This window comes from Drosophila innubila (assembly GCF_004354385.1).
Source record: "Drosophila innubila isolate TH190305 chromosome 2R unlocalized genomic scaffold, UK_Dinn_1.0 1_C_2R, whole genome shotgun sequence".
Lineage (NCBI taxonomy): Eukaryota > Metazoa > Arthropoda > Insecta > Diptera > Drosophilidae > Drosophila > Drosophila innubila.
The window spans coordinates 20764632-20787791 of record NW_022995374.1 but is presented as its reverse complement, the minus strand read 5'-3'; the positions used below and the strand labels follow the sequence as shown (position 1 = coordinate 20787791).

At 38.3% G+C, this 23160-nt stretch overlaps 1 protein-coding gene across 1 annotated transcript; it reads right to left on the bottom strand.

The window, feature by feature from the left end:
- Positions 1 to 289: 289 nt before the first annotated feature.
- Positions 290 to 15941, bottom strand: LOC117784495 (transmembrane protein 165-like). The gene is made up of 2 exons (XM_034622246.1): positions 15936 to 15941; positions 290 to 1319 (listed from the first exon to the last, which is right to left on the bottom strand). The coding sequence occupies exon 2, from the start codon at positions 1317 to 1319 to the stop codon at positions 378 to 380; it is 942 nt and encodes a 313-aa protein (XP_034478137.1). The 5' UTR covers positions 15936 to 15941; the 3' UTR covers positions 290 to 377.
- Between the last annotated feature and the right edge of the window lie 7219 nt (positions 15942 to 23160).

The window sequence follows — 23160 nt, the reverse complement described above, 5'->3', positions numbered from 1 at the left end:
TAACATCGAATAAAGTTAGCACTTGAACAAGAGGATCCCACTGTTAAGATGACCATCACCAGCTTGTACTCAGCCTACTACACTTTTTAAATGCTAGTGAAATGAAAAATGATATTTCATTAGCACTACTTTTTTCAATGCCAATAAAATAACACTTTCATTAATAGTTAATAAGGCCTGCCACTGTTGCCTTCCCATTAATAAATAAATACATTTAAGATGTGTAATATTGTAGTCAATACAAAACTATAAAATTTCAATTTAAAATTCAATGCCTGCTGCTCTTTGGAGACTACGGTTACATTAAATAATAGTTGGATTTCCCTCTTTTTTAGTCATGTACAACAACAGGCTAGTGCGCAATAAACACGAATCATTTACAGATCATCCGGAGGCAGGAGCACGGCGAAGACAGCAAAGGCAACGAATACAATGCCACCCAAAACGGTGACAGTTCGCACAGAGATTCTGGAAGCCACTAGACGACCGCCAATCACAGCCACGCCAGTGCAGATGCAATGGCCAAGAATGCCGCCAACAATTACGCCGTAAACATCCTTGCTGGCAGCTAGAATGATAGTCGTCAACTGGGAGCGATCGCCCCATTCGGCCAGAAAGGTCATTGTAAAGGCCTGGGCAAATATGCGCATGGTAAAAACGGATACCCGGTGACGCTTTTTTGGACGGCGTCCTTTTTCCTGATCTTGCACCTGAGCAGCATTAAAATCACGATCCAGCTCAGTCTCCCGTTTACGCACATTGCTTTGAACCTCCTCGAGATTCTCTTGGGCAGCGGTTGGTTTCATTTTTAGACCATCGTTCAATATTAATAAGCCGAATATCAAAAATAATGCAGTGGATATATAATACGTATAGATCATAGGAAAGAAATTTGCTGCCATGCCGAATAAGCATGAGAGAATCGTCATTAGAGCCAAGGCGGTAATGGCACCGCCAAAAATAACCAATCGCGGGTGCCGTAATGCCATAATGGCAGCAATAAAGAAGGTCTTATCACCCAGCTCTGTTAACAATATGAAAGAGAACGCTGCGGTGAAGGCATCGAAAAAATTACCCTTTCTCTTTATGGCCCTCTGCAAATCCAAATTCAAATCCACATCTACTGATTTCTTTTGTACTCCATTCATGTCCGTTACCTTAATCGGTAAGCCATGTGGTTCCAAATTCCTTGGTTGTTCCAGCAAATTGGCTTTATTGTCAAACTCTGCCGCACATATGGTTGAGAAGGTAAGGATCACCATTAATGCCATAGCCAAATGCCACTTGGCTGATCTCTTCAGATATACATTAGGTGACATCTTTGTGTTTCTGGTTGTTAATTTTCTGTCTTTTAGAACGTGAGAGTGAAACAAAACAATTTAAATAAATAACAAAAATAGATTAAATAAATTTAATTAAATTTCTATTGCCTATTCATTTTAGAAATATTAATTTAAATATAAAATAAATTAGTTCTACATTAAATGATTTTATTTTTAATCTTTTTGTTAATCAGCCGACACGTAACTTTATAAAATGCCATAACTTATTTATATTGATTTTTGAATGTTAAAACTTTATGACATACTTATGATAGTTTTCATTTAGTTATGGATTTAGTTCATGGACTTTGAATGAAAGTTAGGGAAAGTTTTTATTGAATTTTATTAAATTAAGGCCACTTGACAACCCTTAGATCCGAGCATTCTACGCAAAAGTTTATGCGGGGCTAATGTGATTACTCCTGTCATTATTGCGTTCCTTTCTCTGTCCTTGTCCCTGACGCTATCCCTGTCGGTTTATCTGTCTCCTTCTCTCGCGCTGCCATTAAATTGACCGCTGGCTGTCTGTGTGTATGAGAGTGTCTATGTATGTGTGTGTGTGCGTGTCTGTGTGCATTTAACTGCACGTTTTCAAACTTTGAACCTCGCTCCGTCTGACTTTGGTTCAGTTGTGCATGTGTGTGTGTGTGTGTGCATTTGATTGGTTATTGACTTTTAACAGAAAAATTGATGTAATGCAATTAGTTTTGCAGCTAAACCGTTTGATGATTGCACAACAACAACGAGTACGTCAGGCTAAACGAGCCCGTTAGCCAGAATCAGCACTGTATAATGCATGAGGGGCAATCGCATGTTGACAAAGGGGTTGAAGGGGTTGGGGTTGAAGCACTCTCTGTTCGTAGCTGAAGCTGAGCAAAGCAATTCTTATCTCGTATAAATGTATATATACACATGTGTGTATGTGTTTGTGTGTGTGTATGTGTGTGTATTGAATGACGCAAGCATTCGTCAATTGTTAAATGCGGAAATCGCAAACAGTTTGAGTCGATTTGCTTACAGGGCGTATGATTAATGAAAGGCAACAAATTAATGCAAATTACCGCATTCTTGTCTTTAGCACTTACAATTGGATTTTAGGAGATGGTATTTGATGCTATTAGAAGCAGTCTTTTAAGGGTTGAGTGTATATTAAAACAGTACACTGATAAAAAAAATGTTCTTAAATCAAGATTTTGGTCTTAGAACTAAGATTTTTGGTCTAAGGAATGCGTCGAGAACATAAAATTCATAATTTTAAGATTTTAAGATTTTAAGATCTTATTTTAAGAATAAATGTTCTTAAAATTAAAAAATAAAATAAATAAAAATTATTTTCAGTATTTATAACATTTTTATTTTTAAATTTTAATATATTTATATTTAATTCTGTTTTAGTAATTTTATAAATGTTATTTTAATTTGATACGAGTGGGATTCGAACCGGCGCTTACTGCTTCACATCTGAGCGGCCTCTCTAACCAGAGCGCCACGGTGCCAACATTTGTGTGATACGAAATAGTACTTGTTTATACTTTCCTAACAATATACGATTTTTATTCTTATATTAAGATTTTAAGATTTTTTAGATTAATAATCTTAGTTTTAGTAATTTGGTCTTAAAATAATCTTACTTTAAGAACAAAATATTTAAGATGAATGTTCTTGATTTTAGAACTTGGTCTTTTTTTTCAGTGTACTAATTGCAGTTAGTAAAATAAGGAGTCAGAAAGTTCTAAAATTTATATTGCTAATACATTTGTTGATAAACTGAAACTAGACCAATATAAAATTTAGATGAGCATTCGCTAATATTAAGAACAGTATCTAGTTTATAATTAAGTGAACAAGAGCTCTAGAAAGAGCTAAATGATTCGAATAGAGCAAGCTGCGTTTCTAGAAATTTAATAGTTATTTTGGAAACAATTGTAGTTATTTAGCTCGATTGTAAGGATTGAAATTGTGCAGGAATTGCATAGCCATGTCTGCGAGTGTGTAAGCGGGTGTGTGCGGGTGTGTGTTGAAACTACAAAATTATCAATTAAGCCATGGGTGGCTATCAATTACACGCGTGGCTCCAAAATTAAACCATAACGCGAAATATACAACAATAACAACTGAATTGAGATGCTGCCGGTACATATGCGGCCAAATGAAGTGAAACATTGCAAAGGGGTGGGCAGTTGAGCAGAGGGGTAGTTCAGTTACTGTATATGAGAAGAGGAGTGGGGGAAGGGGCACGGGGTCGAAGGGTAGTCGAAATTTATTACAGTTGCACGAAACAAAGCGTAAAACTTTTGCTGCTTAATTGAAAAATATAAATTGTGGCAATGTGCGCGTGTGTGCATATGTATGTGTGTGTGTGTGTGTATGAGTGTATGCGACGGAAGTAAAGTCAGCAGCAGAACAACAACATTAATAACGCTCGCAGCGGAAATAATAAAAACCATTTTAACGATGACGCCAAAAAAAAAAAAATATTATATGAAATATACATAAAATGTGCCAATATTGTGGACTTTACTTGGTTATGGTACTCCAACTGTAACTGCAACTGTAACTGTAAGTGTAACTATAACTGTAGCTGGTAAATGCCGCTAATGTACTCATGGACAGCTGCCTTATTTGTGCCCCTGCCCCCGCTGCCACAAACTGTTAGCCAATTACGAAGTACACGAAAGTGAAAACTTTGCGCATAAACCAGGAGCGTGAAACTGAAAGACAGAGACAATTGGCCAGTCCCTGCCTCCCCTTTCCACCTGCTCGCAATTTACAAGCGGAAAAACGACAATCAATGCGGGTCAATATTTGTCAGGGACAAACAGCGAGCAGGCAGCGCATAAAAAAGGCACAAAATCACACAGCTAAAAGGCAAAAGAAAAACAAAAAACGAACAACAACGACAACACGACAAACAGTGCGAAACACAAAAAAGCGACATGCGGACACACAGGTATCCAAAAGAGGAGCAAAAAAAAAAAGCAACACTCCTCTCACTGACTGACAGAAAGACAGACAGACAGACTGACAGACAGACAGTCAGAGAGACACACAATTATCACATTGCCTTTGATGATGAGCTTCCTGCACATCAAAAGCCAAAAATGGAACATCCCGGTCGCATTTTGCAGCCACCCTAAAAAAAAGAGGGGAAAAAAGGATCGAATTGAGTAAAACGTAACGAACAAACAAACAACATGCAGTGTTGTCAGCCACACACACAAAAATTTCGTATACGAGTATGTCTCTATCCATTTGAGTGTGTGCGAGAGTGTGTGTGTGTGTGTGTGTGTGTGTGTGTGTGCCTGATAAAATCTGTGGCCCCTCTGATAGACAGTGGCAGCCGTTGAGCAGCCACAAAATCCACATGCAGCACACACACAAACACACACACACACTCACACATATAGAAGGACCAAAAGCAAACACACCTTGACTTTTGGTCAGATATTCTGATTTGTTTGAGTTTCTACTTTTGCAGCTTAACAAATTAAGCGCCCAATCGGTAGCTTACCAGCACAAAAACAACAACAACTTTAGCAAAAAACATGAAAACTTAAAAAAAAATAATATGGCAAAGAAAGCTGGCCAAATGATTAGCAGGCTTATGGCAGATACATGTTCAATTGGCAATTGCATGCGGCGGACAATTTCTTCAAAATGCTTGCAAAACTAAATGAACGATAGATTAAATGCCAGACTAAAGAATACCCTGTTTCTGAGCGGATCAAAGTTGCTATTGACTAACAATTCATTGTAATAAGCTTAAAATTATTTTAAATAATTAGAATTTCGTTCATTGTTAAAATAAAATTAATTTGTTAATTATTGGCTGGAAAAACCTTGACTATACAAATATATGTTAAATAATTTAATAAAATTTTTATTGCAAATAGACTATGTGTGTGCTCGACTATGAGACACTCTGCAACAGTTCTGACACTTTTTGTTTCCAAGCAAGTGGTGTAGTGTAAGAATTAAAAAATTAAAAATCAGAATTTAAAAAGTAACCGGTGTAAATACAAAACGTCCTATTTCTATCTGTATTTCTTTTGTACATAAAATACCTTTTATGTTTAAACATTTTTGCATGAAATTGTTCAGAGTGTGACCAGATTTTGTGAGAACAAAGAACTATAGGATTATTGAGTGATAACCAATGCGAATAATGTGAGTGGCCAATTCACAAACGGTGAAAAAGTAAATAGAAGTAAACTTTTAATGATCAACTGTCAATTGAAATTAAAAAAAATGTTACCTTAAGTCAGCTTGACTTTATAACCTTTTTTTAAGTTAGTTTAATTGAATATATGCTTGCAAGTTTTATCTGCCCCCTGTAATTTTATTCTAGAGTATAACCAGCTTATTTGACAACTTTCATATGTGGAGGACCATTCAAAACTCGTTGTATTGCATACTTGCCATTAGTATTGTTTGTTGTAGTTGTTTCTATTGGCATTGCCTATGCTCGGGTCCTGTCGTCCCACCTCCCACCCTCCATTACCCGCTTTCAGCTAACCCTTCACCTGTGTCACCTGTGCGCGCTGCCATTTTTGTTTGCTTTTGCTGTGCACGCAGTCAACCTAAACACCATGTGTGAGTATGAGTGTGTGTGTGTGTGTGTATATACACTGTACACACTGGAGGACCACTTCAGGTGGCAGAGCAATCCCGTTCCAAAACTAGCATCGAATCCTGGTCGACTCGTTAGTGCTTTCGTCTATATGAAAAGCAACTTTTGATGAATTTATTCGCTAAACATGTTTATTATTTGCTGGTAAATCACACAGCAATTTGCCAATTTTAAGCATTTCACTGTGTATGTGTGTGTATTGGTATTTGTGTGTGACTGGGTGTGTGTGTGAGTGGGTAGAGTGTGCTTAGCGGCATTTGAGTACCGACCGGTCTGTGTGCTGTGTTGATTAATGGCCACACACAAACTAACAAACAATTTATCCAACACTCTGTGAACTGTTGCCAGGGTATGTGAAAGTCTGTATCCATGCTGAGCATGGAAAACGATAATAAATATCAAGTATAATTTAGATACGACTTGTATGTTACTGTAGATTTGTTGAAATAAATTTTTACTGGACTTGGCTTATGAAGTATTAACCGAGGAATCTCTTTGAAATTTTTTTAGGAAGTTATGTGTATAGTTTTTCTGATCTTATTATTATTAAAATACTTATGAATGATTAAACATTTTCCTACATTTTAATGGTTTAAATTGTCGCAATAATATTTCATCTGAATGGAATTTGTAATTGCTATAAATAATAAATTTTTTCAATACAAACATAATTAAATTTATTTTGTTTTTAAAGGTAGATATGACGAATTAAATGAGTTTGTTTTAATGCGATTAAATATGGTTTTTTTCTGTCATTATTACAATAGAAGATAATTATCTTGATTATAATCAAGCAAATTGACAATAAAAAATTTCCCTTAAAACATAAAATTCCAAAGTATATAAAGTACGCTACCAGCACTTTTATCTTTATAAAAGAGAAATCCAACGCTCGAATAATTGATTTGAAATACTCATTTAACATTTGCAAACAGAATTCAAATCAATTTGTTACTCAAACCGACTCCCGCTCAGCTCTTGCTTCGGGATTTGGGATTCGGGATTCGGGCCTCGGTTTCGGGCAGGAATTTGCTGTGGGCGTTGTTAATACTTTAAGCGCTGTAATTCATTTAAAGCCTTGTAATTAATAAGCAACACCATCAACACCGTGTTGTTGTTACAAGTAGCAAGCGAAAGCAACAACAATAATAACAACAGTGATAACGGATAAGCGTCATCATTTACACTGCGGCCAGTTTGGGCAGTTAAATGGATTTGTTTGGGGGCATGTTGGCCAAAGGGATGAATGCTAAATAAAACTAAATTGTTTTTAAGTAAGTTTCATCGCAAATGTTTAGCATTTAGTTTCCTTAGTCGCAGTGACTAGTGCGGAATTTAAATTAGTTGAGCTGCAACCCGATACAGCAATTGCCACTTGTTTTGTTTGATGATTCCAATCAGACACATCATCAATCACAATGCGGCACGCGAGCAACGCCACAAGGAGGATAGGTGGAGGGGCAGTTGTCAGTTGGTTGCTTAATGCTATTGTCCATGTTGTTGCTTTTGTTGTATCGGCAACCATGACATTGCAATTTGATGCTCCGTGCTCGGAGGCGTGCCACATTGGGTAGGTTTTAAGGCGACTGAGATTGTGGGAGGCGACTGGATTTATATCCATAATTGACAATTCATGCAGGAAACAGGCCATTATGCCGCTGTTAACTTATTAGTTGGCATGAAAATTGTGCTTAATTTCTGTATCGAGTGCTGCGTCATCTTCAGATTGGCTGTCACCTTTTGAGTGGCTGCTCGGAAGTGTCCAATTTTAATAAATATAATTAACAGCCCCCAATGCCTCAAAGGCTCTTAATGCAACTCGTCCACATTTGTCGGACTCCTTGTACAATGTACACACTTGTTATTTGCTTGGGGGCATGCATTATCCTGCCTGTTTGGTGGCAGCTGTCATGCATTATCCGTACATGGGGACAAAACATGATAGGCAAGGTGTCAGTGTCAGGATGTTGGTCATAATAAGCTGCTTAATTGCAAATGCAGCTGCCTGAGGCAACAATATAAACACATGCATTACCATATGTCACACTCACCCACTCTCTCTCTCTCTCTCTCTCCTTCTGTCTTCGTTTTAATTACTTTTCAAATCTTCGCATAGAGTTGTGAGCACTAAAAATGCTTTCAGTCGGGGCCGACCAAAATTTAATGTGCCATTCCGACTTTAATCCATTCAAAACATACATATTTATGATCTCATAAAAAGCGACTGCCACGCGTGCCACATGCCGCATGCCTCATGCCTCCTGCTGCTGCGCACTTTCTTTCAAGCACATGCAAATTTGCAACGTTTTTTGCAACATAAAATTACAAGAATTTTATGGTTAATAAAAGAGCTGGGCCCACACATACAAACACTAACACACACTCTCACACACTCACACACACACATGCGAAATCGCAAGAAATTAACTTCTGTGCAATGCGCTGGCATGTACCGTGTCAGCTAACTACACTGAAAGAAATAATTGTTGGTAACAGTTTTATTATTTTAATAATTGTCAATTTTATAATTATAAATTAAAATATGGGCATTTCCACAGAAAGGTCCACCGCGACCAAAATCTTAGAATGGATCAAAAACTCATCTAGTTCAATTTTCTTCCGGAACCGAATTTAAGTTACTTGTTTAAGTAATTTATACAATTCAATTAACTACTACTATAAACTTCTACTAAACTACTATACCGCACATACCGACTTCAAATTTAAATAAATTGATTTTTCTATATTTTTGCCTGTTTTCCGAAAAATTTACTTCCAAAATGGAGTGCATGTATTATATCGATTATTTGATAAAATCTCCCTTTCATCATCAAAAAGTTAATTAAAATGCAAAGAAAACAATTAAGTCTAGAAATATTTCTAAGTTTTGATGTTATTTTAATTGTTTTATCTAAATAAAATTTGATAAAAATGCATGTCTAAGACTAGGTGGAAATCTTGTCACGTTCGTGACGTCGCGTGACAAAATACTAATAAATCTCGTAAAATAAATAAAATGATAGTAACACATCAAAATAATTCCAAAAATAGAAAACTACATTATTTTATAATGGTTTAAGAAAATATTCTTCTAAATTGCTCGCCACATTTCGCAGCCTTTGGCATTTTTCAAAATGAAGTAATATGAAAGAATAATAAATAATAATAATTGTTTTCAATAAATCACTGCGGACGGCAGTTCGCGCTAGTGACGAAAGAATTGCAAAACGACAAGTCTTCAAAGCTTGTCTTTAATAATAAAAATAGTGTTGTTAAAATGCATTAAACACGTAAAAACATTTTTAAAAATGTAAATTTTTGACATTTTTTTGTTTTAATTTAAAGACGTACAAATGTCGCATTCTCGATCCTGGAAATACCCATATGCATATTTTATTTAATAATTAACTCGCAGAAGTATTTCTCTGAGTGTACGTTGTCAATGTAAGCCACATTATTGGCTTTGGCACCTCGCTGCTCGTTGCCAATTTGGTGCCTGCTGCAGTTCAAACACAATAAAAATTATGCGTGCCATAAATCCGGCTGATGAGATTCGCCCAAGCAAATGTCGTTATCGTGTCAAGCTTAAGTAGGATGGGGTAGGGAGTGAGGGAAAACGAGGGGAATGGGCGACTGTGACGGGTTGTAAAGTGCGGGTGTGCGATAATAATTTTCGCCTAATAATGATGCGCGTTATGGCTTCACGCGTTTCGGTTGCCATAACTTTGCATGTCCTCGCTGAGATGACAGTGCAGCCAAACAAATGACGCCATCCCAGAGTCGATGTGGATGTTGGTATGTATGTATGTGGGTGAGTATGTGCCGCGCAGTACGCACAAAACTCAATCATAATCTGTTGCCCTGACAAGCATACAAAGACTGTGTTGGAGACGGAGACGCAGCTCTTGGTTCTTGGTTGGCCCGGTTGTTGTCATGACAACTTCCAGGGATTGCCATTGCCAGTGTCAGAGCCATTGCCAGCGGCAGCTCGTTGCAATAACTTCTCGTTTGGTCGCAAGCGAGGCAAGTGTCGCCTTCGTTCTTATTGTGCAGCTGATAATCAGTGGCATTGGCATCGTAAACAGCAGCCGGAAGTAGATAAGACACTTGCCACACTGGCTTAACATGCCTCTTAATGTACTTCCCACACTCAATCTTATTTCTCTTGCTTTCTCCGTGCAGATTAGGGCTCATGAGCATAAAAAGTATATCCTTTTTTATATGCTTGTCTATGTCTATACTTGCTTTACAATGTTGCATTGTGTGGCAGGTTCTATGCTCTGTTGGTCGGCTAAGCATGGAAAATTAGGCTTTTGATTGGGCCAAAATGCAGCCATGAATAATTTATGTCAAGTGAGGCAAACAACTCGGAACGGAAGCCAAAACCTCTGCATAATTGCCTATAAATGTCTCTGGCAATTTCAAGAAGTTAAAATGACCAAGTCTTTGCCATTGTCGTTGTCGTTGCTGTTGCTCTTGCAACACACAGCACTTTGTGCATTTCCGGCAAGTGCGTCCACAGCATGTTGACAAGAAATTGCATAATTATGGCTTGCCGGACAAGCGGTCAGATCAACTCAACCGCAAGTGCTGTCTTTACACGACATTCCCTAAAGTAGGAGCAAGGAGCAGAAGCACAACCAAAGGCAGCCAAGTTGCAGCAGGATATGCTTCAGGTTTTGGTCAGCAAAAAGAAAAAACTAAACCCACTTACAGGCCAAGTTGCAGTCCAGGTCTGGAGTCCGGAGTCCGAAGTCCTGAGTCCGAAGTCCGGGCTTGTGCATATGCATGTGCATTGGCTTGAAAGCTCGAGGATGTTAAAAACCGAGCGGCCATTGCTTAAAGGGAGGACAGAACAATTGAATTGCATAACATGAATAGAAATGAATTGGCAGCCCAGATCCAGTTGGCAGTTGGAGTTGCCACAGCAGATGGGGCAACAGTGGCAATGGCAAACATATCCTGCGGCTTACCTTGCGTCAGGCGTTGTCCAGGGGGCCAAAAAAGTTAGCTGCTTGCACATTTGCATACTCAAGGTTGTTAGTAATACGACTATGAATGAGTCTGTAACTGTGCGAGTGTGTGTGTGTGTGTGTGTGTGTGTGTGTGCTAAAAGTTCATGTGGCGTAACCTTCTAATGCGAGACATTTATGCACTTTTGCAACAATTCTGCGGCTACAAATATTTGCATAGGTATTTTGCACGTGCTGCTTCAGTCGATTGTTCGTTTATTCGATTACTCGATTAATAATCGAATAATGTAATCATTGAAAATTCAACAATTGTTGAGGCAACTTTAAGTGCAGCGTTTACAGGCGCAGCCAAGAGCATTTTTACACTCGATTAGCTGTGCGTTAAGTCCTGTTTAGTCCTGTGCATGCCACACACACACACACAGGGAAAAACAAATACACAGATACACGTGCCTCCATATGTGTATTGCCAGCTTTTGTTTAGGTACTCAGATAATCGCTGCTGTTGCTGTTGCCGTTGCTGTGCACGTGCCACAACAAACAGTTTTCGTGGAAAACGCTCAAATAGCTGGGAAAATTACAATGAGCGTTGTTAGGTTGCTATTGGATTTTCATTAAACGGCTGCTGGCATATGTACTTCCATCAGTCTATGTGTGTGTGTGTGAGTCTGTCTGTGTGCTTGTATTATGCTAACAGAAAAAAAGCATTGCCTACTTTGTGGCGCCGGCGAAATGGAAAGTTAAGCACTTGAAGCGCCTTTAAGTGCAGGCTACAGCTTCAGTTGGTTTCCATTCCTTTTGCCTGGTCCGATTCCCGTTGAGTTCCTTGTGTGTGTGTGTGAGGCTCCCAGCTTAGTCCTGGCAACCCCTTTTCGCGCACGCACACTCCTTGCCAAATACGTCGACAATAAGACGCAATGGCTTTTGTTCTTTTTTTGCACAGTTGCACACAATAATGAAAATGTTGTTGTTTGTGAAATTCCAACAGCAGTTGCCAGCACACTTCAGCGAGCACACACACACAAATCCACACCCTCACAGAGACACACACACACATAGAGCCACAGCTACATTGCATTACTTCCGCCTCAATGGTAATAATTTTAAAATCAATACAATTCAATAAAGTTTTATTACTGACGCTGCCTGGGGAACGAGTTTGCAGAACTTGCTTTTCAGCTCCGATGAGAGCAAGATGGCTGCTTGTGGAGGAAAGTGGAGGGAGTGCAAATCATGTGTGAGTAGGGAGTGAAGAAAGCCATTGTAGAATGCTTTGGGAATTGCTGGCAATTCGCTTGAGTTTTTAAGTCGCTTTTTGTCTTAACCGCTTCGCGTTGGGGGACAGTTTGCCTAATGCCCGTATTAGCCATAAACTTTGCTCCTTTGTCAGTGAAGTCGCGCTGTGGCGGACAGACGTCACCTTCAAATTGCTGGCAATTAGAATATGCACGTTTTATAAGCAAATTGTGGCCACGCCAGTGAACTTATGGCAACGCCCATTTGTATGCAAATGCCGGCACGGCCAGTGTCTGTCCCCTCCCCTCCTCATCCTGCTCGTGCTGATGAATCAAAGTCATAACGTGGCCAGGGAAAAGACCGATTCTCCCTTGTCGCAGTCGCTGTCGTTGGCGTTCTTGTTGCCAATGTTGCCGTTGTTGCCGTTCGCATTCGCGTTACGCATCGTTATGCACAGCGGCAGATGACTGTTATTAAAATCAGTTGTTCGTCAGCATCAGCTTCAGCTTCAGCTTCCCAGGACTCGCAGACAATGTTGGGCGCCAGCTGTGCAGCCAGGATCTTGGACAACGCCAGCCATCCAGCCAGCCAGCCAGCCCAGCTCAATTTGTGCTCTCTCATAGATGGGGACGCGCATTCATTTAATGTCTTAATTTTGCACTCATCCAAGTGAAAAATTAAAATGGATTCTGTTTCAGGCTTTTGGGCAGTTCTTGCCGCTTATTAACTGCAGCAGGTGAAATGAACTTGCCACGCTCATAATTCTAATGTTTTTGCTGTTGCTGCTGCTTCCCTATTTAAATATTAATAATAAAGTCGAGGGACCCCGGCCACAAATTGTTAAATTGAAGCTAATAAAATTTAGTGTTATATTACGCCACGCCTTGGCTTGCCTCGCATTGCTGCCACCCATTTTATGGCCCACAAATTTCATGGCGATTAAATTTGATGGCAGCGCATGCATCTCAGGCCTCAGCTTCAGCTTTAGCATCAGCTTCACCTTCCGCTCTCCAACTGTCTCCTGTCTGGCTTGGCTCCATTGCGTAATTGTGGCCAACACTTTGAGGCACAGCTCTTTGCCCCGATAGCACAAACAATAGAACGTCTTTTATGCTTGCCAAAATGTAACACACCGAAAAAAAAGCCAAAACACGCAAAGGAAAACAGCTAAAAGCAAGCTAGAGAGAGAGAGAGAGAGAGAGATAGAGTACTCTACTTGCAGATACTTTGTAAAAAAAAAACGGATTATCAAGATAACCATACTTTATAAATTGTCGAAAATTGAAAAATAATTTTAATATTAAATTTGAATTTAATAAGTGCAAAAATAACATTATGATTTTTTGTAATAAAATATTAAAATAAGAGTTATATTTGGATGTAAAATAATAAGAATAACAATATACATATTTTTTTAATACATAACAATATGAGGACTAAAGAATTTTCAGTGTCTTAGTAGGATTTTCAGCAACACACGTTTACAATTTTTAAAGTCTAGGAATCGAATTCAGTTATATTTCAAACTGTAGTTCTATTTATGTAACGGCACCTTAAAATAATAATAATACAATACAATCTAAAATTTAATTATTATAACCTAAGTTTTGATCGAAAAATAGATTTAAAATAATTATAATAATTCTTAAGCCTTTTATTTGCGATCCCTGTTTAGAACTAGTACGTAAGAAGGTACTTCATCTATTTAACTTTTGTTTATGATTAATGTTATATGAAGTCGGATTGCAAGTGCCTCGTTAGTCCTGCCGCTCTCTAACGTATAGATACAGGGTATGAGCAGCTAAAAAAAAAGTAGAAACTGTAGAAAATTAAAGCGCCAAAACGCGTAAAATGCAAATGTGCGCGCTTTGTTAAGGGTTGGGGTTGGGGCTGGGGTTGGGGTTGGCTTCGGGACTGTGGCTGGAGTTTGGTTTGTGCAAATTATGGTTTAACACCTCATTGAACTCTGCAGCATTGTGAGCTCACAGAGCTGCGAAAATTTGAATTTAAATATGAATTTCAGAATTTCATATTCAAATGAGTTTTCAAAGACTTTTGGCCACGCTTGTGGGAACATCGAGTTAATTATATATACTATGCATATACAAAGGAAGAAGAGATAAATCTAAATTATGGCTTATTGTTTCCCTTTAAATGCAAATTAGGCCACATTAAATGGCAATTAAATTGCACTTCAAAGCGCGTCATTGAAGGTTTACACTTATTCAATTTGACATATCAACTCAATAATTGCCTTGAGCCAAATGTTTCATATTGTAAAATGAGAATCGTGAATTGTGAAACGCAATATGTAAATCGTAATTGTTTATGCAAGAGACGGATGCAGTCGGTAGTGCATATGTAAAACCTAATTACAACTAATTACTATTTGCACAACTGACAACCTTTGACCCAATGTAAACAAAAACATTCATATGCTGTGTATGTGTGTGTGTGTGTGTGTGGTTCACATACGAATACATTTGTATAGTGTGTGTGCTTTAGCGGTCAACAAGCCAATTCAAGCCTTGAAAACTGCCCAGCAGCCGGGCAAATAAACAAAACGCTTTGATTAGAAAATTTCATTACACCAAATCGAACGCTTGCCAATTGTACACACACACACACACACACAGCGAGACACACACACACACACAAATGCAAATACAATCAGTGGCACTGCAAACAAATAAAATGCACAAAGGGCAGTTCCATTGCCGACCCATGCGTCAGTTCATTAAAACGCCTTCCCCCTCTCTCTCTCTCTCTCTCTCTTTCTCTTCCTTCCTCAAGCCTTCCTCCTGCTCCTGCTCCTGCTCGCCTTGCTGCCGCTTGCCTCAGTCTGCACCGAAAAACGCAATTTAATAACGGCTGCAAATGAGCATTGCTGCAACATGCTGCATGCTGCCATCTGTGTGTGCGTGTGTGTGCGTGTGTGTGCGCCTCGTGTTTGTGTCAAATTTTATGGCCCAAAGGCGCATTTGAAATGAAATCGACAGGCTCAATGTGGCGCCACCGACGTACCCGAAATATGCAATGCTTCTAATGCCTCTATGTTGCACTATTTGCCCCACAGACGGTCAACCCAATTTATTAACGCACACAAACACACACACACACACACACACACACAATCAAATAGCAATACTCATGGGTAACATGCAGACAAACAGCAGTGACAGAGAGAGAGAGAGAGACAAAGAGAGAGTGAGGCATAGCCCTTGCTGGGGCATGCAACTTACTGCAAATACAGCCTAACTAAATTATTACAAATGCATTTGTGCAACAACTTTGGCAGTTGCAATGCGTATGCTTTGAGGGTACACTTGCAACATACATACTTACGTCTATATTGCATGCAACATGCATCTGATCGTTTCCCATTTGGCCTTAAATAACGTTTTTGAATGCGAGCAGCGTGCAAGATATACGATATGATGGATTACAATTGTATATAGCTTCCAAAGATGCTATTACTCTGAAGATGAAAAATGCATATGCCATATAAAGCAGAAAAGTTATGTAAGTATAACCAATATGTTGCATGCAAAAAAATGTTACTTCTTTATGTCAATTTTAATTATGATTTCCTGAAAAATTATAATTTTATTTTCGTTTGCTTATAAATTTAATTTAAACAAGTGAGAAAGGCCATACTCGAGATCCCGACCAAAGGATACCCGTTACTTATTTCAATATATATAAAAGTACTTTAAAGAATTTACTTGTTTTACTATTACTATTACTTTTAAATCGCCATAGCTGCCTATCTACTTGTCCGACCTTGATGCGATTCAGTGGCATAACAGATAATACGAATAGATAACGTTACTTACCAAAAAAAAAAAATAAAAACGTTTTATCTTAAAAACTGTGGGCGAAGTGGTTTTAAAATTACTTAAATTTCAAACAAATTTGATCTGCGTGGGGTCTATAGAAGTCTGTGTGCCAATTTTGGTTGCTCTATCTGTTTTAGTCTCTGAGATCCTTTTGTTTATACAGACGAACAGTCGGATTTTCACGATTTGGAAGTTTGGTATCTCTATCTTTTATAGTCTCTGAGATCTAGGCGCTTACACAGACGGACAGACAGACAGACAGACGGACAGACAGACAGACGGACAGACAGACAGACGGACAGACAGACGGACGGACATGGCTTTATAGACTCGGCTGTTGATGCTGATCAAGATTATATATACATTATTGGGTCGGAGATGTCTCCTTCTCCCTGTTACATACATTCCAACAAACACAATATACCCTTTTACTTATTTTTTAAATAACGGGTATTAAAATATCCCAAAGGAAGTGAACGTATTTTTATTTATTAAAAAAAATGTACTCCAACTAACATGTTTCCATATTTACCATCAAATTTTCAATTATTAATGTCCTGTATTGTCCGTATTCTCATAATTTTGTATAGCCTAAAGCTGCCTGTTTTTCGGTGCATTTTAATAGTATTTAATTGAGGACACCTGCAAAGTATTTATCGCCATTTGACTGTCCAGCATAGATATGAGATTATGAACGCATATTAGTTGGAAATAGTTTTATGAGCCTTGCGGAGATAATCAATAAATATATAATTGATGCTCGTTATATATTTTATTGCATCGTGAACGGCCGCAAATATTTCAGCACTCAATTAAAATTGCATTGCAAATAATTGCAGCACATTTAAAGGCAATCGGACACATACAGATACACACATTTAATGCATTTTTGTGGTAATGGCTACAAATTAAGCGTAAATTACATGGCCAACGATATTGATATACCGCATTTTTGAACGATGAAATTGGTTGAACGGTTGCGCTTTTTACAAATATATGCACGCAAATTGTGTTGATTTATCCGCAGTAATTTTATTAAGAAAAGCAAATGAATATTGCACATTAAGTGTTATGAATATTGACAAATTAATTACATTTAAAAAAAAATTTCTATAGTGTCAGTGCTTGACTTTAGCTTTACTGACTGTCAATAGGCAAATAAAAATATTAAGTATACGGAAAAAAAACTTCATAATATTATTATTAAAATGAATCGAAAATTCAAATTTATTGTACAATATATTTATAAATAAAGAAGTTATTAAATATAAAAGTTACAAATAAAATTGAAATAAAAAAAGTTTATTAATAAGTAATAATAAATACACCGAGTTTATTGGGGATTATTGAATTTAGAGCTTGGTAAGTATAGTTTTTTTTTGTGAAGCCTATTTCTTTAGTTCATTATAGACAAGCTGTACAGCAAGTTGGTTTTTGTGCTATTTTAGTTTGTCTTTGGTACTATTCTACTGAAAATGTAAACAGTTTTTGTTCAATAGCCTTAATGAACTGGTCTTTATGTTGATCTAGTGCTGATGCTGTTGGCCTTGTGCTTGTTAGCCTTTTTGTATGCCATTAGCAACTAGCCACATGCGGACACCCAGAAGAAGCCTTTGCTGTTGGTTAACTATTTTGCATTCGAAGCAGTCGCCACAGTAGCAGCTGAGGCAGAGGCAGAAGTAGGGAAAGGGAAAGGGACAGGAACAGGGGTAAGAGCAGTAGGAAGATAACGCCTCCATTTCAGCACTTTGAAAAAGTTTAAATATAAATTAAAAACTTTTCTCATTTTTTTTTTTTAGTCTCTACACGCACCCAAGAGCAGTTTTGTTGTTGGTGTTGTTGCTCTGGTTTTATTTGGTATGTATTTTATGTGAATGCAAAGTGAAAAGTTTGCCGGACGACATTGAACAGCAGCTAAAGCAGCCAGAAGCAGCTGTAGCTGTTGTTGTTGTCATTGTTGTTAAGTATACGCAATGTTGAGGCTATCAGCATTATCACATTTTAATCTTTGGCCGTAATCCTTTACCAATTTCCGTTTCAGTTACTTTCACACAGCCTTAAGCCATATGAATGTCGCGACGACAACGAGACGAATGAACCCGAATGAGCACGAATTTATGCATTGACCGTACTCGTATTTGCAATACATTATTGCTGTCAGATGAAGTTGTCCCTTTTGCAAAATTAATTGCATCCTTTTTGGCTAAAATTACTGCCAACAACAAGCCGAAGAGCATCGCTTGAAATTGTGGTTGCCAGCCAAAAGCCAACAGACGACGACGACGATGACGACATTGTTGTAATATTTTTGTTAGTAAAATGTGGTCAAAGTTTTGGCTGCCATAAAGGCGCAAACAACAAGCTAGTAATGTGTGTGTGTGTGGGTGAGTGTATGGATGTTTGTTTGCATGTAGGCTAACCGCAAACATCTGACCGTAATGCAAACGCATTTGCTGCTTGCAGCTGCTTTGAGCCTTGTGAACACATTGCGGCCCACTCGGAACTCGAGTCGGCAAGTCTCCGACTAACCGAAAAATGCTGTTGCTGATCATTTGCTTGCTTTTGCATTAAAGTCTAGCTGACAAAGGCGGGAGGGGTCAAGTGGGCGGAACATTAGTTCAACATGAAAGGCATTGCATTTTGCTTGCGGCTTGCTTGAGGCAAGCAAAAATCAGTGGAACTAGCAGCAAAGTGCAGCCAACCCAACTGTGTGTGTGTATGTGGTGTGTGAGTGTGTGTGCCAGGCCACTAAATGTAATCTTTGACTCAGGCCATATATCTCCTTTGCAGCGGCTTAGTTGGCCAGACCCAAAAATGTGGTTTACAAAAGGAAATTAAGTTCAATAAAAAGTATTTGTAATTTATTAGGGTTTAGGTAGAAGCAGCAGCATCAAAAGCAGCAGCATCAGCAGCAGCTTTTGGCCATGGCTTTAAGTTTAAAGCCACAGCATGAATTACAGAAATTGCAATTTGTAATTTGAAAACTAATCATTTTGACAACTTCTTAATATGCATTTTCATTATTCACAAATGGCAACTTGCGACTTGCTATTGGCAACTGTCGACTGGCTGCTTTTGGCCACTTCAGCAGCTGCCCCTTTAGGGCGTTCATTTCGTTGGCTCGAACTTCTGTGCAACCGGAGCATAATTGCATTTCGTGGACAATTAATTTCTTTTCTATTGCCCATTTCGTCGTAATTTAATTGCAAATTACTTCCTTTTGTGTTTGTGTCCGTTTCCACTCGTAATTGTAGCTTCATTTGCCTTTTGCTTATGCCCCGACGACGACGACTCCCATGGCCCAGTTCGTGCCTAACCGGGGCCAACACCAACACGCAGCTCTTGGCCAACTTCAACACCAACAGCAACAAGAAGTGCAACAACAAGTGCAACTACGATTGCGATTCCAACTGCGAATAAGTTTCGGGCCGAGTGCATTTGAAATTAGCAAAAATGTAAAACCAAATTGCAAAAGTTCCACAGTACAACAACAACAACAACAGCAAATGTAGAAGCCATAAATCTGAGAAAATCTAGTCTCAGTTGTGCTTTCATATGATTCTCGTTTCGTGCGGTTTTTTATTTGCATTTCTGGAGCTTTGAGAATGTCGCAACAAGCAGACTTGACTAATTATACGTTATGAAAAGAGAGAAAGCAAGAAAAAAAGAGAAAGAGAGAGAAAGATCGCCCTTCAACGTTTAAGAATGACGCGCAAGGAGGACTGCAAAAATGATATGCAATCGGAAGAGAGAGAGAGAATTTTAAACGCCTATGAATGCACAAGAATTTGTTTAAGAACTATAGAGACGGTGAGAGAAATATTTTCATTAATTGTTTTCAGTTCAAGCGATTAAGAATACCATAAATAGAAAATTCATAAACTCTCTCAAGAGAATAATCAAACAAGACACTTTCTATATAGAGAGAGAGAGAGAGATTATTGCATGTTTTAATACTCACTTTGTATGCGTTGGTATTTGTCTGTGTACTCTGCAGAATTGCAAAGGAAAGGAGAAACCGAAAACAATCTCCAGCCACTTGAGCATAGCATTAAATTTCATTTGACATTTTAGCATAATTGAAGCAAAGTGTAGACTGCGAGCAACTGAAAGAAAGTAGTTTAGTTTGCTTTTTTATTTTCTTTTTCTTTTTCCATTTCTTTGCTCTGCTCTGCTTTGCTTTGCTTTGCTTTGGCTCTTTGCTGGCCAGGACACGCAGGCGACAAGAACTCAACAAAAGCGACAACTTTGCACTGAGCAAATGAATGCACGACCCGGTGGGTCATTCGGTGGGTGAGGTGGGTGAGGTGGATTAGGTGGTTGAACGAGTCGTTGCTTGCTTTGCCAACAAAGTAGAAAATCCAAAAGAATAACACAAAATTTTGCGCTTTACGTTTACAAGTTGGACGCATCGAGTGCAACTTGGAGTTTGGTTCTCTGTTCGCTTATTCGGTTTGATTGGGACAGCAGCAGGTAGGGTGTTAAGAGGGGCAACGAGGGGGTTAAAGGGTGCTGAGTGCAGCTTCATCAGTGGCAATTGTTTTGCCTGCGCTTTTGGCATTGAAATTCATTTGAAATTTATGCAAAGTACGTAAAAACACTGGCACACACATAATCCAATACGAAAAACGGATTTACACTTTTTGCTTTTGTTTTTGCTAGATAATTATCTTAATTGCAATTTCTGGCAATTAAATGCAGCTAACTGCAGCGTGGCCAATTATATGATAAGTTGTATTTAGTACAAGAGCGTAATATATTTCAAGAACAACTTGTGTTTAGCCGCAAAATAAATTAAATGCCAATTAATTTGGCAAGTTTGAAGCATTAATAAATGCAGGCACATTCATTACTCCTGCATTTGTAGCCAAAGTTTTTGGCTCAATATTTTGCAAGGAGTAGGAGATGAAGATGGTAGAGAAGGGAGGAGAAGGGAGCGGTAGCTGGAGGCAGGTGAGCTGCATCATTTCTCAAAGGCAGGCAAATGAAAGCACTTAATCTTGTGCTTGAACTTTGCAACACCAAGACTAACAACAACAACAACAACAACACCGAGAACCGAAAACACTTTTGTAATTTTAATCAATTCATCTTAATTTCGTTTGAAGTGCACATTAACCTAATGGCCAGAGCGAAGAGGTAGTCCAACTGCCAACTGCCAACTACCAAGTCCAAGAGCTGGCTAACAACTTGCGGCTAGCTAACAAGTGCTTTTCCTACCATATTAAAATGTTATCTGCTGCTCTGCTCAGCTCAGCTCAGCTCGGATCAACACTGAGAGAGAGAGAGAGAGAGAGGGAGTGTGAGTGGGAAAGGAAGAGAAAATATAAAAAATAGTCAGGTCTTGGCCCTGCTAACAGCCGGAGTATGTTGCCAGTGTTTGTGCGTGGGCGTCGTCTTAAAGGCAAAGGTGATGTTTCATTTTCACATTTCTCATTTATCTTGTTTAGCCTGGCCAAGATGCCTTAGGGCCTGGTCAGGTCGGTCTGCGCATCCTTCCAACCTCTGCGAATATATATTTAAGTAAATGTAACTACTGGATAGTGTGTGTGTGTGTGATTGTGTGTGTATTAGTATTGTGCGGTTTTGCAAATTGATGCGAAATACTTGTGTTTATTAATGAGAGAGCGTGAAATAAGCGTTAAAGTGTTCCAAGTTCTCTCCACATTATAAATTTGTATATTGTTGCCGATGCTCTTCAGTTTCTGCTTCAACTGAGAGTATAGAGTGTGCGGATGCGGATGCGAATACGGATGCGAATACGGATGTGGATGTGGATGCGGATGCATTTGCAAGAAATTACAAATCATCTTTTGATTAACTCAAGCGTGTCAATTTGACGTAAACCAAATATTTGTTCAGCACACACACACACACACACAACCTGTATATACATATATAGCTCTAAGAAAGAAAAACCGATTGCATGCCAAGGAAATTGCAGTCAACAACTAACAAGGCTACGTATTTGCCTTACGTCTGGGTGGAAACGACGTACAAAGATACTTACCATATGCAAATGCATAAACTAAATTTTCCCTATAAGTATATATACATATATATATATATATATATTGTATGTATGTATGTGTACATTTCTGTTGTGTAGCAAAAAAACACGTATTTTTACGCTTCATTGCATAGGAAAATGGTATTATTGTTACATTTATCGGGTCGAGAAACGTATACCCTGTAAGAAATATAATTTAAAAAAACCAAAACATTTAAATTATTATTTATTTATATCTTTATCTATCTAGCATCCCAACGCTAAAAGTTTAACTTATTTTTAAAGCGCTAGTCTTAAATATATAATTATAATTAACTGAGCTAAAATTACTAATCTTTAATTAGCTGTGTACATGATTTGTTAAAGTTCATTCAACTTAATGTTGGTATACTCACATCGTTTGCAAAGCAGTTTTAAAGCTTTTAAATCCCCTTTTTCCCAAGCAATATACCCTTTTTACATGCTGATTCAATGGGCTTAAAATATGCATCTTAAGAAATAAAAAGGATCTGAGCACAGCGCCAGCAGCAATGCAGAAAATGGAAATAAATATACTTGGGCCAAATGCTAACGGAAGTGTCCTCGTCTGATTGAGATTCCAGGACTAACAGGTAGATGCCGCCCTCCATCTCTCTATTAGCCAATCGATATGGAAATTGCAGAGGCGTTAAACAATAATCTGGGACTAGACTTGATTGCTTTGATAAATATGTAATGATGGAGCTCGAAATTAAAGTGAACTTCCAAGTCGAATTAAATGTTAGCTTAAAGTAAATAATTATATTAAATTGCAAACTCAAATTAATATCTAAAATACTTGAATTACTTGAACGTTATTGCTGCGAGGTGTCGGTAAATTGGCATAAGCTTGGCCAGAACAACGATTGGCAGCTGCGTTAGCTGTGAATTTTGCCTGAGGTCGACACTAAGCAACAAACTATGGACTATGGAGTTGACGATGAGAAATTAGAGTACAATTGTTTGTCACAGTGCTGAAAATCAAATTAAATAAGCACTGATTAGATTGAGATTGTAAAGATTGGAAGCAGAAAGCATAAATGCTATAAGCCAAGGAACTTGGCCGATGTACAAGGACGGAAAAAGAAAGGGAAAGGAATAGGGATGGGGAAGGGCAAGAGCAAGGAAAAGA

Excerpts from the sequence above, each read along its gene's own strand:
- LOC117784495 (XM_034622246.1), bottom strand. The coding sequence starts at position 1,319 with ATGTCACCTAATGTATATCTGAAGAGATCAGCCAAGTGGCATTTGGCT.